Source organism: Macrotis lagotis, chromosome 4 (genome assembly GCF_037893015.1).
Source record: "Macrotis lagotis isolate mMagLag1 chromosome 4, bilby.v1.9.chrom.fasta, whole genome shotgun sequence".
NCBI lineage: Eukaryota > Metazoa > Chordata > Mammalia > Peramelemorphia > Peramelidae > Macrotis > Macrotis lagotis.
The window spans coordinates 30,199,712-30,215,320 of record NC_133661.1 but is presented as its reverse complement, the minus strand read 5'-3'; the positions used below and the strand labels follow the sequence as shown (position 1 = coordinate 30,215,320).

General features: G+C 35.8%; 1 protein-coding gene across 5 annotated transcripts in view; it reads left to right on the top strand.

Moving 5' to 3' along the window:
* SLC25A16 (solute carrier family 25 member 16) overlaps positions 1-14,651 on the top strand; it is a 40,580-nt gene extending 25,929 nt beyond the window's left edge. For 4 of the 5 annotated variants that reach the window (XM_074232401.1, XM_074232400.1, XM_074232404.1 and 1 more), the window contains 5 exons: positions 411-532; positions 1,267-1,333; positions 2,068-2,230; positions 3,709-3,777; positions 4,696-14,651. In XM_074232401.1, the coding sequence (XP_074088502.1) occupies positions 411-532; positions 1,267-1,333; positions 2,068-2,230; positions 3,709-3,777; positions 4,696-4,852 (578 nt within the window). In that variant the 3' untranslated portion in view covers positions 4,853-14,651. Of the gene's footprint in view, positions 1-410; positions 533-1,266; positions 1,334-2,067; positions 2,231-3,708; positions 3,782-4,695 lie in introns of those variants that run through there. The other variant, XM_074232402.1, reaches the window with a different exon arrangement.
* The last annotated feature ends 958 nt before the right edge of the window (positions 14,652-15,609 follow it).

Genomic DNA, 15,609 nt, shown 5'->3' with positions numbered 1-15,609 from the left:
TAGTTTTGACTTCTCTGAGGGATTTTAAGTATAGCATTATAAAAATAAAGGAATAATAATGTTACCAGGTTGCTAATATGTGCCAGTATGATAGCTAATAGCTTAATTTCCTTTAGGGTTTTATTAGGTTTGTTGTATTATTTTCTTTTAGTATTAATATCACCATCTTAATAAGACTATTTGGTGTCATAGTGATGGCTCCCCATCAGATAGTAGACTTCTGTTTGGAGAATCATAAGAAAAGATTTCTTGTGGACTGATTATTGGGATCCCTGCACATAACTTATGATTGCCCTTGCTAAGTTGAGAGCCTTGGACATTGCTAGCAACGTCATTCTTGGTTTCATTGAGCTGTGACTGATTTTGTCTTATGACTAAAACTGTGTGAGATTACATTTTTTTCTCTGTAGGTATGACAGCAGTCATCTGTACTTATCCACTTGACATGGTCAGAGTTCGCTTGGCCTTCCAGGTGAAAGGAGAACACACATACACAGGAATTGTTCATGCATTCAAAACAATTTATGCAAAGGTATTTCATTTTTCTCTCCTTTCTGCAACATCTGCCTTTCACATTTTGTGAAAAAGCATCATGTTACACATGTTAGCTTGGTCTTGGATTTAGGTAGACTTCTGGTTCAAGTTCTGACTCAAACACAGACCACCTGTATCCATTGGCAAGTTGCTTCACTTTTCACCATTCCCCAGCAGTGTGGAGACTGTAATTTTAGATTTATTATCAATTTGCATCAGTAAGGAAAGTTTCCCCGTCACAGAGTCTTCCACATCTATGAAATCACAATTCTGGACCAAAACCAAGAACAGTTATTAAAATCATTTGGGTTGATGACTGAGATGAGAGATAGCCTATAGGAAAATTAGGGAGAGGAAGGGATCTCTGGGTTCTCATAGTCAGTCCAGACTTGCTAGAGCATCATATTCTGATCTGGGCATTAAAGCCATCATAACCAGTAAAGTGTCACCTGCTAAAACAGCTTATTCTTTGTGAAGATTCTTTGAAGGAATTTATTGGGATCAGGTTAGCTGAAAAAAAGGCTTAAGAAAATAGACTTATTCTGGGCTTCAGAGGATAAAGGGGATCATTGCAAGGAGGCAAAGTTTGACTTAGGGAGTGAATTTCTGCTTTCCCAAAAGTATTTATGCAACTTGTCTATCTGTGTGGAAGAATGCTTTTGTTATTGCTTAAACTTGAAGTTCATCATAATGAGCACAACTTAATTAGCTATTTCCTTTTTCCTTTAAAAGGAGGGCGGCTTTCGGGGGTTTTACAGAGGATTGATGCCTACCATTGTAGGAATGGCTCCCTATGCAGGTATGGATCCCAGTTTGGCATTAAATGAGAGGGAAATAAACTGAAAAAAAATTAGATTCACTTTCAACATATTAAACTGCTGTGTTCTTCATATGCTAAGATTGGCCTTTTGTCCTACCAACAATTGGGTTGTTTTTCTGGTTGAACCTTTACTCTTCCTTTTTTAACAACTATTTTTATGATATAGCTGTCAGAATGAAGAGTCTAGTCTCTAACTATTTTTAAAATAAAGACCAACTGGGTCTTATGGGAATAGATTCCAGAACCTAGGTCATAGTAGTAATAATACTCTAATTGACCAATAATCATACACACACACACACACACACACACACACACACACACCCCTTGTGTAAATAATAGATGAGCCAAGAGTTAGCTATTAAATTCTATTACTATAGATTGTTATAACCAGTTTAATTGTTTAAAAATATCCTTTGTTTTCTGAAATCACAAAAATTTTGTGATAGAAAGTATATTTCATAATTTTAGAAGACATAAAGGTATTTGAATATTGGACAACGTCTTTTAACTTTTGTTAAAAATTAGGATAACACTCCGCAAAGATAGTAACACTGTATTTGCCATAGATTCATTTCATCTCAAATAGTACAAAGTGGAGAGTTTAGGGACCTGTTAAAATTATGGTTCTCCTATTGCCTCCCAAATTGAGTTATTCTCATACTGGCAACCCTATATAAATATTTATAGTAAATTTACATTTTGTTTTTTAGGAGTTTCATTTTTTACTTTTGGTACCTTAAAGAGTGTTGGTCTCTCCCACGCTCCAACTCTGCTTGGAAGACCTTCATCAGATAATCCTAATGTCTTAGTTTTGAAAACTCATATAAACTTGCTTTGTGGTGGTGTCGCTGGAGCAATAGCACAGACAATATCGTAAGTTTCTTAAGTAACTTAATTTAGGAAAAGAACTTGAAATTGTATTATATGTAACATGTCTAGGACACTAAATTCTATCAAAACCCTTATTTTAACATTTTAACATTAGCATTTTAAGCTTTTTATGTCTTAATAAGTCATAATGAAAGCAACTTATTATAAAGATTAAGCATTAGCATCTAATTCTAAAAACTTCCAAGGGTACTTGTCTATTTTTTAAGTTGTTTTGCTGATTTCAATGTTTATCTTGTATTTCTATGGAGAAAATAGCTTAGCATGTCTGCCTTTATCTCATTCAATAATAAACTTTAAAATTTGTCCTTTAAAAAAACCAAAAACCAAGAATTTTCTCTTCAGTTCAGACTTTTTCTTCACAAGATACTATGGAATTTCAGAAACTTAAAAGTCATCTGGCATGAGTTTTCTTGCTTATCTTTGCCTTTTACTTTCAGGTAGATCTTTTTCCTAGTATTTTTTTAGTTTTTTCAAAGCAAATGGGGTTAAGTGGCTTGCCCAAGGTCACACAGCTAGGTAATTATTAAGTGTCTGAGGCTGGATTTGAATTCAGGTACTCCTGACTCCAGGGCTGGTACTCTATCCACTGCTACCTAGCTGCCCCACCTCCCCACCCCCAGTATCTTTGCAGTGCTAATCCATTTACCTAGTTTTACAGACCATTTTGTTAGGAGTCTTGAATTCAGGTACTCATAACATGACTGTCTTCCCATCCTTTCTTTAGGATCAACACTTTTTCCATAGATTCTACTATAATGATGTTGTTGGTTGCCTTCGCAGCCTGTTTTTGACCCTATTACTGTTTGTAGCTACCATCTTCATGGCATGCTACACTGTCCCTCACACCAAATACCTCAAACTTCCTGTCCCACTTTTTTCCCCCTATGACTCTAGTGTGAACTTCCTATATCTGCAAGTCTACTCTCTCTTCTCTCTTCTGAAGGTACCTTTACCTTCTTTTTGTTGTTTGCCTCTCCTAAAATCCCTTGCCCCCTTTTCAGTATTCCTTATTATTTGAGGCCCCACACTTCCTTTATTTTCCACATCACACTAGTTGTTCCCATATTTGGCCTCCTACAGTTCTTGTCAGAGAAATAATTTATGGAATTCTCTTGTATTGTCCAGTTTTTCACTCCTGGACAGCTCCATTAAAAGCTTGTGGAAGGGGCAGCTAGGTGGCGCAGTGGGTAGAGCACCAGCCCTGGAGTCAGGAGTACCTGAGTTCAAATCCAACCTCAGACACTTAATAATTACCTAGCTGTGTGGCCTTGGGCAAGCCACTTAACCCCATTGCCTAGCCAAAAAAAAGAAAAAAGAAAAAGCTTGTGGAAACTTGAAACTGTCTTACTCTTTTCTCAGACTTGCATACAGTAGAGTGACTACCTAATGACTTATTGAATTGAATCCTAAAAACAAAAAACATGAATGTCCTTTAGTTTTGTCTTTTTTTCTTCCTTTAGTTATCCACTTGATGTAACCCGTCGTCGAATGCAACTAGGGACTGTTCTCCCAGATTCTGAAAAGTGCCTGTAAGTTCTACATTCCTTTTTATTGTCTTTAGAATGAGAAATGCTTAACATTGCAAACAAGTTGGAATGGATATGCAGAGCTATATTTGTAATGTACCTTAGAAATCATTTTGTCCTTCCTTAAAAATCAGCTCAAGGATTGATTTCTCCACATCTCATGGGTCTCACTCTTCTTCATCACCTACTTTGCTAACAGTAAGCAGGGTTCAAATAGATTTGGCAGTTCTTAGGGGACAGTTAACAGTGATGGGTCAGAATTTTTCAGGGATTCAGGATGCCTTTTTGGGATTGGTTTGGTTTTTTTGCAAGTCACTGGGGTTAAGTGACTTGCCCAAGGTCACACAGCTAGGTAATTATTAAGCGTCTGAGGCTGTATTTGAACTCAGGTCTTCCTGACTCCAGGACTAGTGTTCAAATCCACTGCCCCACCTAGCTGCCCCATGATTTTTTTTATTCTATTTTTATCCTAATTACATGTAAAGGCAATTTTTATCGGTTTTTAAAAAAATTTCAGTTCCAATTCTCTCTTTTTGCCCCACCCTGAGTTGTTGAGCAGTTTTATATAGGTTATACAAGTCAAATCATGCAAAACCTATTTTTAAGACTTTTCTTAAAAAACCCTTGTTCTCTCAAGACCAAGGATGTGTATGGAAAGAGAAAATCCTTTGAGTTAAGAAGAGATGCCATTGGACAGTCTGAGATTTTTATCTTTTACTGAGTTTTACCTTGCACAGATTTTGCCCAATGAAAGTATCAATTAGATTGCTCACCCCTCGCTCTCATGCCAGGACATGGCAATTTCAGGGTGGTTGGTTCTTTATTCAAACAGCATTTTAGCTACTTACAAAAGACCATCAATACTCATATCCTCATTTTAATCTTCCCTGTAAAGATATGTCCTTTGATATTATATTTCAGTACAATGTTGAAGACACTGAAGTATGTCTACAGAAACCATGGAATTCGTGGAGGACTTTATCGGGGCCTGTCTCTTAACTACATTCGCTGTGTTCCCTCCCAGGCTGTGGCATTCACAACCTATGAGCTCATGAAGCAGTTTTTGCACCTCAACTGAAGTCACATTTTTCCCTTTAGAAACTGTCCAGGGATCGATACATGTATATCTGTTATATAAATATATATAATGTTTTACTTTACTATTGGCAGTGTCTGGGAAGGAGTTGTGTAGATTAAGTGGAAAATTACATTGTCACTGCAAGTCCTGGCATTGGACTACTTGATTTTTTTTTTTAAAGCCAGAAACCAGAAGTGCTTCCTGTTGTTTTTTGATGCCATAATTTGTGGTTTTCTGATCTGAGACACCTCTTTAAGCCAACTCTGGAAGTTTTATTAAGTTAATCAGTTTCATTAAAATAACTGAAAGGTCTGAGAAACTGCTGATTCATTGGTGTCCATTATAGGTTTTCCAAGATTTACTCTTAACTTTATCATGTTCTTCCGAGCATTTTTTAATAATTGTGGCAAGAAAACATCCCAGCCTTATTCAGGACTTAATGAAAAACTATGCTGGATTTTAAAATGAACTATGTTCATTTTGTTTTATAAATTAGATTTAATAGTTTGTGATTAGTATAACAAGAATGTATATTGAAATTTTATCTTGCCCAGTTGGGTAAGTGTACTGTTCAAGCCAGCACTAAAAGGGTGACATTTTGTGGATGGTGATGACTGGTTTCTTGTCAAAATGAATACAATATACCATGGGACTAAAATGTTATTTTATAATAAAATTATAAATGTGGCATAAAAGTAATAACATGATTCAGAAACTAAGTGAGCTTACTTGCAGTTATTCTCATTTTTAAAAAGTTCTCTGATACTATGGGATATTTTATATAATTTTTATAAAAGACAGCCTATCCCCAAAAGGCAATTAGAAAAAAATGTGATTAACCTTACTGATCTCAAAAAACTAACCAGCCCTGAGAGATTTTATTTGTGGGAGTGGTTGGTTTATGTTGTTATAGGTACAATGAAAGCATCCCCATTATTGGATCAAAGGGTATTTACTGTACTTATACATACATTAGAATGATATGTGCATTAATATGATACTGTATCAAAATGTTCTTCCATGAGAGACTCTTCTGTCATGTAAATTTACATAATGGAGATATTGAATATAATTCCTAGTGATCTCCTGTTATTTAAAATTAAGCAATTTTTAAAAATGCCAGAATTCATTTTTTGTAAGCCACTTATTTTAGTGTCATTCTTATTTATTGTTGTAAATATGACTTTAGAGGACATGATATATAAAATCATTGCCAAGAAGTGAGTCATTAGAAAATTAGTTGAAATCATTGTGTGCTTCCATTTTTGTTTTTGTCTAAGAGAATAAGCAGTTCTGTATTGCCTTTGTAAATTAATGAGTTTTTGGGAAAAACTGGATGAACTGGGTCTATTTTGTTTTGACGTCTTCATCAGATAAATATTTGTTTGATTTATAAACCCTATCAGTTGATGGAGCTGCATGTGTTCCTAGAACTGTGTATGGTTTCCCTTCTGGATTATACTCTACCGATCACCTCAAGCAGCCTTGATAACAGCTATCTTCCATTATCCCCGAAAGGAAACTACTAATATTTTACTGAAGGAAAGTTTTCATTCTGTGCCATTTATAGAATATTCAGAGATTTAATAATAAATAAATATGCTTTAGTCATGTTTTGAAATTTATTTCCTTCATTTTATAAAACATAGCTTTCATTTACTTCAGTAAAGGCCTTTACATGTCGTAATTACAGAAGAAAAATGCAATTGAAATACAGTCATCCTCCCTTTCATTAAAAAGATGTTACTTCTACTGAGGGTCAAAAGAGTATTAAAAACTCTTGCAGCCAGATTTGCTGAATTTTTTTAAAATGTTATTTTATTTTTTCAATTACATGCAAAAGATAGTAGTTAACATTCATCCTTTTGTAAGCTTTTGAATTCCACATTTTTCTACCCCCCTTTTCCCATGGTCATGGGTAATCTGATTTCATGTACAACCATATTTAACATTTTCTTATTAGTCATGTAAGAAGAATCAGAACAAACAGGGAAGAAAAGTCTTTAACAAGAAAAAAATAGCATAAAACAAGTTTTAAAAAGTGAAAATAGCATGTTTTGGTCTGTATTGAAACTTTTCCTCTGGATGTGGATGGAATTTTCTATCACAAATCTTTTAGAACTATCTTTGCTCATTAACTGAGTGGAGCTGCATACAACATAAATGATTATCTCAGTGTTGCTATAAATAGGTACAAATCTTCACCAACTTTATTCACATTCAGTGGTTATTTTTTTTTTGGTGGCACATTGATGTTCCAAACATCTATCAAATACAACTGCTGAGCACCAAACCTGGTATGGGTCTCCCAATAGCTTTCTATCAAACCTCCTTTTTGGTGTTGTCATTGGAGTCCCACAATAATATGAATATTTCAGGATTCCTAACACATTATCAAGGGCGTGGTCTAGTTTTTACTAGAATATGAATCCTTGCTGGAGTTCCTCATTTTTCTAATCAAAGCAGGTTAGGAACACCAACAAGAAGTTTCTCTGCCTGGAACTGTGCCCCACTTCAAAAATTTGAATGGAAAATAAATTGACTTATTTTTCCACTTGGATGAAGTAACCTAAGCTATCTCTATATGAGCCTAACTGAAAACTTTGGACAATATTTATTACTTTCAGTACTGGGGATGGAGGAGAACAAATAAAATCAGAGTAAATATATTATAAACACAGTTGTATTCAAAAATCTGTTCAAATCTTGAACATGTAACTCATAGAAGGCCACAGAACCAAGAATATAAATGATTGGTAAGGATCTATAATATGCGGAAAGCGACCATTTAGAATGAGTTGTGAATTAATGCCAGAAAATTTTATGGTTCTTTGAAAGGGGCAAAAGTTTTTTTTTTTTTTGCAAGGCAAATGGGGTTAAGTGGCTTGCCTAAGGCCATACAGCTAGGTCATTATTAAGTGTCTGAGGTCAGATTTGAATTCAGGTACTCCTGACTCCAGGGCCAGTGCTCTGTCCACTGCACCACCTAACCGCCCCAAAAGGGGCAAAAGTTTTAAGCGTTGGAAGGACATCAGACTTGGGCCACCTGGTTTTTTTTTTAGTTGTTTTATTTTAGTTTTTTTGTAAGGCAGTGGGGTTAAGTGACTTGGCCAAGGCCACACAACTAGGTAATTATTAAGTGTCTGAGGCAGGATTTGAACTCAGGTGTTCCTGACTCTAGGGCCACTGCTCTATTCACTGCCACCTAGCCGTCCCAGCCACCTGGTTTAGAGCCACAGTTCTGCCAGTTGGTGGTGGGACCTTATTCAAGGCACCTTTATTGTTCTTAGGGTTGTATCTCCTTACCTGTAATAAGACAGAAGCAGAAGATATCTAAAGTCTCTTTCAATTATAGTCAATGGAATGGGCTTTAAAAGATGCAACATCAACTGGAAGACACTTTTAACAGTGAAGTCACCTGACTCCGCTTTAATTGTCTCAGGAAGGAGGACTCTCAGACAAGAAAGGTAGAACAAACATTAAGGGTAATCCAAGATAGGTTAGAGAAATAATAGTTCTTTGTCTTTTTTTTCTTAATAGTACTTTGCCCCACCAATTATACTTAGACAATTTTCAAAATTCATGTTTTGAAAGATTTTGAGTTTCAAATCTTTCTCCCTTTTCTCTCCCCAAGATGGCAAGCAATCTGATATATTATAGGTAGGTAATTTTAAAACATTTTCACATTAGTTATGAAAGAAACAGAACCAAAGGAAAAGAAAAATGAAAATAGTCTGCTTCAATTTGCAGTTAGACTCTAAAGTACCTTCTCTGGATGTTGTCCATTTTTTTATTTTGGATTTTTGTGAGGCAGTGGGGTTAAGTGACTTGCCCAAAGTCATACAGCTAAGTATTAAATGTCTGAGACACCTTCATGACCATTGGGAAAAACTTCTTATCCACCCATTCATAAGCTTGAGTTGGCACCCTCTATATCACTATTAGGTTCTGGCCCTTTGGTTATCTTCAGCCTCGTTTTAGCCCATCTAATGAGACAGTTTATTGGAATGTGGCATGCTCCACATGCTATAGCTGCTTGAAGCCACAGGTGAGAGTTGGATGAATCAGTTGACATCAGAAGAAAAAAAGTAATCCTGAAAAGGGCTCAGTAGCCTTCATACCAGTGAACATCCCATATACCCCAGAGAGATAATAAAAGTATAGTCAGGTGCTTGAAATAAGATCAGGTCTCATACTCCAAGTAGTTGAAATAATTTGATTACAGAACAACTGTTCAAATTTTACAAGCACTGTGGGAAGAGAATGTCCTAGAACACTGAAGGTTTGTGAATAATTTGCTTTTCTAGGAAAGTAATTTGAATTATAAAAGTGAGTTGGACAACTGTATTTGCAAATATCCAGAGGATTATTAAGCTAATGATTTTGTGTAATCAGAAAGGAAAATGCAGTGATCATTAGGGAAAAGGGTTAATTTAGGTCAAGTCATCTCAATTTAACCTTTTGGATTTGGAGGATAGGCTTATTGATATACCAGTCAGTCAACAAATATCTATTAGGCATTTTCCATGTTCTAGGTACTCTGTTAAGTGCTGAGGAATCAAAAGAAGGTCAAAATAGTCCTTTCACTGCTTTAAGTTCATGAAGGAAAGTAAAATGTAAGAAGCCTGGAAAGGTATCAAGGGATCACATTATAGGACTTTAAATAGTGAAAAGAGACTTGATGTTTGACACTAGAGGTAACAGGGAGTCATTGGAGTTAATATAGCAGTGAAGTAGAAAGGAAGACCAATTATAAGGCTCCTGAAGGAATTCCCAAGAGGTCTAACTAGGAATGTTTCAGAACATGGAGGTAGAATAGACAGCATGGTAATTTCTTGACTATGAGAGAGTAGTCTTTTTTTTAAGGTTTTTGCAACCAACTGGAAAAGTAACACAATCATCTAAAACTCAAATCAACCAACTGAAATGGGAATACAACTCAGCAAAAAATAAAATTAACCAACTGGAAAAGGAAACAAAATCTAACTAAATAAAAATAAAACCCTAATAATTAGAATTGGACCAAAAGAAATTAATGGAATCTATGAGACATCAAGATTCCATCAAACAAAGTTGAAAGGCTGAAAAAAATTTATGAAAATATAAAGTACTTTTTAGGAAAAACAAATGACCTGAAAAATAGATCCAGGAGAGAAAATTTACAATTTATTGGTCCATAAGTAAGCCTAGATAAAAAAAAAAAGAACCTGGAAAATATCTTTCAGGAAATTATCAAGGAAAACTGTCCAAATATACTAGATCAAGAAGACAAAATAGTCCTTGAAAGAATATGCTGAACCTCCAGAAAGAAACCCCAGGATTAAAAAACAAATTCCAGAATTCTCAAATAAAGGAGAATATATATTGCAAGCAGGCAAAAAGAAGTCATTTAAATAGGAAGGTAGCTCAATCAAAATTATGCAGGACTTATCAGCTTCAAGGATCAGAGGGTCTAGAATATGATATTTTCAAAGGCAAAGGACCTTGGATTACAATGAATTTACTTCCCTGAAAAATTCAGCATATTCTGTCAGGGGAAAAAGATGGATGTTCAATGAAATATAGGACTTCCAAAATTTCCTGCTAAAAAGACCAGAACTGAACGGAATTTGATCTTCAAATACAAAACTCAAGAGATGCATAAAAAAAGTAAATGGAAAGGGGGAAAAAAAAACGTTAGTCAAGAACATTAAATTGTATACAACCCCACCAGGGATGATAACACTTGTAACTCTTAAGAATTAAATTTTTTTAGGATAGTTACAGCATTGATAATAGTTGAAGAGATTGTACTTAGAGGATATGATTATAGTTGGTTCTTGTCTTTTGTTAACAAGAGGACCAAAGTGACATCACTAAGTTTGAGATAAATTATAGTGCATCTGACTGGCTGAGCCAACCAATACAAACTCAGAATGGTCTACCAGAATTTGGGCACAAATAGTTCAGGTGAACACTTGGAGTGTTTACCCTAAACTTAAATATCTCACATTTCCTTTGAGCTATTTTAATTCTGCCTTGCTCATAGAGTTATGCACATTCTTTGACAAGGGCTCATAATGCTTGGCTGTCTTGTGCCAATGTCTCCAATGCCTTATAATCTATCCTTAAGTTCTTAAGAGAGACCTTCAGGGTGTCTTGCTAATTTAGAGGCTCTATACATAATTAAATCAGAACTGACTTCAATAGATACTTAGAGGTTTATATACTATAGGGGCAGAGGGTGGGATATAATTTAGAAGGTTGGACATAAAGAGATTAGGAAGTGATCTTAATCTTATCCTTTCTTTAGTTAACTAGTGTTTTAGTAGCCTGGCTGGAGTCCTAAAGGGACAATGGGAGAGAAAATACCCTATACTTTGGCTGGGGAAGGTTGTGGGGCTATAGAGAGGAGGGAGAAAATATACTTAGAGGAAGAACATGAAAACATCATGAAGAGATTTGCTTTGTTTGATGCCCTGGCTACAGTTGGAGGGAGTATTCTTGGTGGGGGGGGGGGTACAAAAAGTTCTTGAAATGATTTGGCTTTGCATGAAGTTTTCTCTCAGGATTGTGTGTCCATGGAGGATACTTCAAAAGGAGGCAAAATATAAAGTAATTATAATTTGATGTGATTCCTGACTCTTGAGAAGTATATTTCTAATGAGACAGAACAGGGGAGGGTACTTAGTGACTATAAGCATTGTTGCTTATCAATCAAGTAATCAATCAGATAAAAGGAGTATATTTTGGCAAAGGGGATGTAAGTACTAATCAGGGTTTTAAAATAATAAAAGCATAAAAAGAAGGATTGTACTAGGAGAAGGCTAGGCATTAGTGGATAAAAAACAGCAGATGAAGAGGAGCAAAGATCTATTACAATAGAGGAAAAGAAGGGAGGGTCTAAACACTCAGTAAATCCTACTTTCCCCCATTGGGTTTGAAATTCTATTCTACCCTTCAGGGAAGTGGAGAGGAGAGAGAAGGGAAAGAAAAGGAAAAAAAAAGGGATTATTAAAAAAGGGCAAAGATATAAATGAAAGCAAACAAAGTTAAAATTCAAAAGTAAAGTTAAAGGGGAAAGGGAACAAAACATTAGTGAGGAATAAGAGGAAAGGAAAGAGAAAAATACAAACAGGGAAAGATAATATAGAAGGAAAATAAAAATTTAGTAATCTTATCTGTAAATGTGAATGGATCTCTCCCATAAAATGAAAGCAGAATGGATTAAAAACCATAATCCTATAATATGTAAAAAGTATGGAGTACTATATTATTCTATAAGAAATCATGAATGGTTGCACCCTAGAGAAGCATGGAAAGAATTACATGTACTGATGCTGAGTCAAGGGAGCAGAACCAAAAGAACATTGTAAACATTAACAATAACAATTTTGAGTTGACAGACTTTGGATCCAGGTACTCTGGGCAGTTTAGAGAGCTAGGACAATGCTGGGAGACCTGTTATGAACAGTGCTATCCACATCCAGACATAAGAAAACAAGCCAAAAAGTCTTACAGAATCTGAATGAACATTTTGTTCACTTTTTAAAAATTTTCTCATGCTTTTCCTTCCTATCCCATGGTTTTCTTTCTTTTTCTTTAGATCTAATTCTTCATACAGAAAATAACTAATATGTAAACATGCTAAAGACAAATGTACATGTACAATGTTTTTACTAGACAGATGTTGAGAGATGGGGGGTAGGAAGGGAGTGTAGAAGGAAATTATGTAACTTATAAATTTGTATGTGGATGAATGTTTAAAAATTCATAACAAGTAATTAGAAAAATAAGAATATCAATTAGAAAGATAAAATTATGCATAAGCAAATATAAAATTCATATTATTCTCTATTTATATTCACAAAATATCAATTTATTTGGAACAAACTCCTGGTTTCAAACTAAGTGTCTGGCTGTGTTTTCTGCTTTCTTTTTCCTTTCCTATGTCTCTGATCTCCCAGGAGCTCCCAGAGCAACTGTTAGTTCAATCAGTCAAATGAAATAATTTGTAAAGTGCTTAATACAGTGCATTGCACTCAGTAGATGTGCTTATTCTCTTTCCCTGCTCTTCCTTCCCCCCATCAAATGGATTTAGACTCAGTATGGGTGCCTTATAGATGGAATTGACTTCTAGTTTCCAAAAATAGAGAATTGTGCAACTTGGGTCCAAAAAGAATTGGATCTCAAGAATTATCAATAGGGGCGGCTAGGTGGCACCGGCCCTGGAGTCAGGAGTACCTGGGTTTAAATCTGGCCTCAGACACTTAATAATGACCTAGCAGTGTGGCTTTGGGCAAGCCACTTAACCCCATTTGCCTTGCAAAAAAAAAATGACTTTAGAGGGGTGCCTAGGTGGCGCAGTGGCTAAAACACCGGCCCTGGAGTCAGGAGGACCTGAGTTCAAATGTGACCTGAGACACTTAATAATGACCTAGCTGTGTGGCCTTGGGCAAGCCACTTAACCCCAATGCCTTGCAAAAACCTAAAAAAAAAATTATCAATAGTTACTAGGAAATCTTGAACAAGTCACCTATAAGCCTGTCCATACTATAGAATTCTGAGAGTTCCTGAGCTGACACAGAACAGAAGCCTCATTGACTTGATGGATGCTACTGGAAAATAGTTCACATTATAATGACCCTCTCCAGGCTCTGGCCCACCCTTTTCCAGCTTGGTGGAACTTGCCATAGCTTCAGTTACACTAGTGTAGCCTTCAGAAATGGATGGTCATCTTACTGTCTTAGTGAGACCTTGGAATAGAACTTAAGTCTCTCTGTACTAAGGGCCCAATGAATAGGGACTTTCTCCCCCCCCCTTTTTTTTGTTTTTTGTTTGCAAGGCAATGGGCCTAAGTGACTTGCCCAAGGTCACACAGCTAGGTCATTATTAAGTGTCTGAGGTCAGATTTAAACTCAGGAACTCCTGACTCCGGGGCTGATGCTCTATCCACTGTGCCACCTAGCTGCCCCTCTCTCCTTGTTTTTGGGATGATGAACATTAATTTAGTTACTTGGGGCAATCTTTACTAAAGATCCTATTTTGTGCAGACCACTATGAATGATAATGTTCAGTATAATTAGTCCGTTCTCTGGCCCCTCCATGCAGTCATGTTGGGACAAGTTATCTCTTATCACCTCTGTCCTTTGGAATCTCTAGTTCCCTTCTACTTGAGTTCAACCGGCCCTATAGGTTGTTACTTACTAGTATCTTTTCTTTCTCCATGCAATGGCTTCATATTTACATTGTCTATATTTTATATTGTCTTATCTGTATACTTAATTTCCTAGAGTAGTAAGTCAGCTCTTTGGGGCAGAGATGTTTGTTTTTGACTTTATCCCTATCACCTAACAAATAAAATAGAAGGGAAGTGAATAACTGTATTGTGTCTACTATGTGCCATACAATGTTAAATACTTTATAAATATTATCTCATGTAATCTTCACATAAACTCTATGTTATTCACATTTTACAGTTGAGGAAATTAAGGCAAAGTTAAATGACTTGTGCCTGAGACTGAATTTGAGTGGGGGTCCTCTGATTTTCTGATATTGTCTTCTATTTTTGTATTTTCCTCACTTTGTACAGCAGTTATTTATTAAATGTTGAATTTTCAAAGAAATGTTTGTTTCTTTTCATGACTGTGTGGCTCATGTCCAATTGAATGCTTATCTGTTTTTGCAGAAATCCAAAGCAAGAGTCTGGGCAAGTAGATTGTGCCCAAACCTCTTGCCAGCAGGAGACCATTTATGAATACTAGCTGTAAGTAACAATTCAGTTTAAAATAAACTCATTTCTCAGCAACCTTTCCTAGAATTCTCTTTGTATTGGGAGGCTGTGATTTGCCATGGTAACACTATCATCCCTTGGGAAGCTTAAGATGCTAGCCTGCAACTTTGAATCCCTTGGTAGTTATTTTTTTCTGCTGGTCAAATAACATTCCAGCTCGTACTGTGTAAGATTCATTTTCCAGTCAGATCTCAAAAGATGAATAAAATCAGGTTTTTTGGAACTGAGATCCTCAAACTTAGAATAAAAATGTACATATAGATGTCAGCAGTATCTTAGGGAAAAGCAAAGAACATCACTGCCATTATTTATAACCTGGAGGAAATGTCCAAGTCATAGTGAACAGTGAAGTAGGAGACATCATATTACCCCCAAATCTATAATCTAAATTATTGTTGAAGGGAGTTTTTACATTCTGGAGTGTCAGAATCAGTTTAGGTTTTACTTATAATTCCTTATGATTGATAGGATCCTATTCATCCAGTAGAATAACCAATCACTTGGTTATTAGTCGTGAATCACACATTTAGAATAGCAATAATTAACATGTAAAGAATGTCCCTGAGGAAGTGGAACAAGAAAGACTGGCCAGGCATAGTGCAAAAGAGAGAGATAATCTGCTCTTCCACGTGATGATTACATGTGTCCTCAGGCAACATCAAGTGACTTAGAGGAAGATCCCTAGCACATGGGGTGATGTTCTTGAGGGAGATTTACTGAACAACATTGAACAGGATGAGTATGGCTAGCTGGGCTGTCATCTGCATGTAAGAGGGAAATTATATCAAGGAAATTTTGTTTCCTTAAATCCAAATGAAATTGGTTCCTCAAATCTATCCTTCTAGAAGTATAATTAAGTATAATTAAGCACTTTATCAGGGGAAGAGGGTTTCTTTTGTATTTTGATCTCTAGAGGTAGCTAGATGGCTTGCGTGAATGAAGTGCTGGTCACTGAATCAGGAACACCTGAGTTTGAATTCTATCT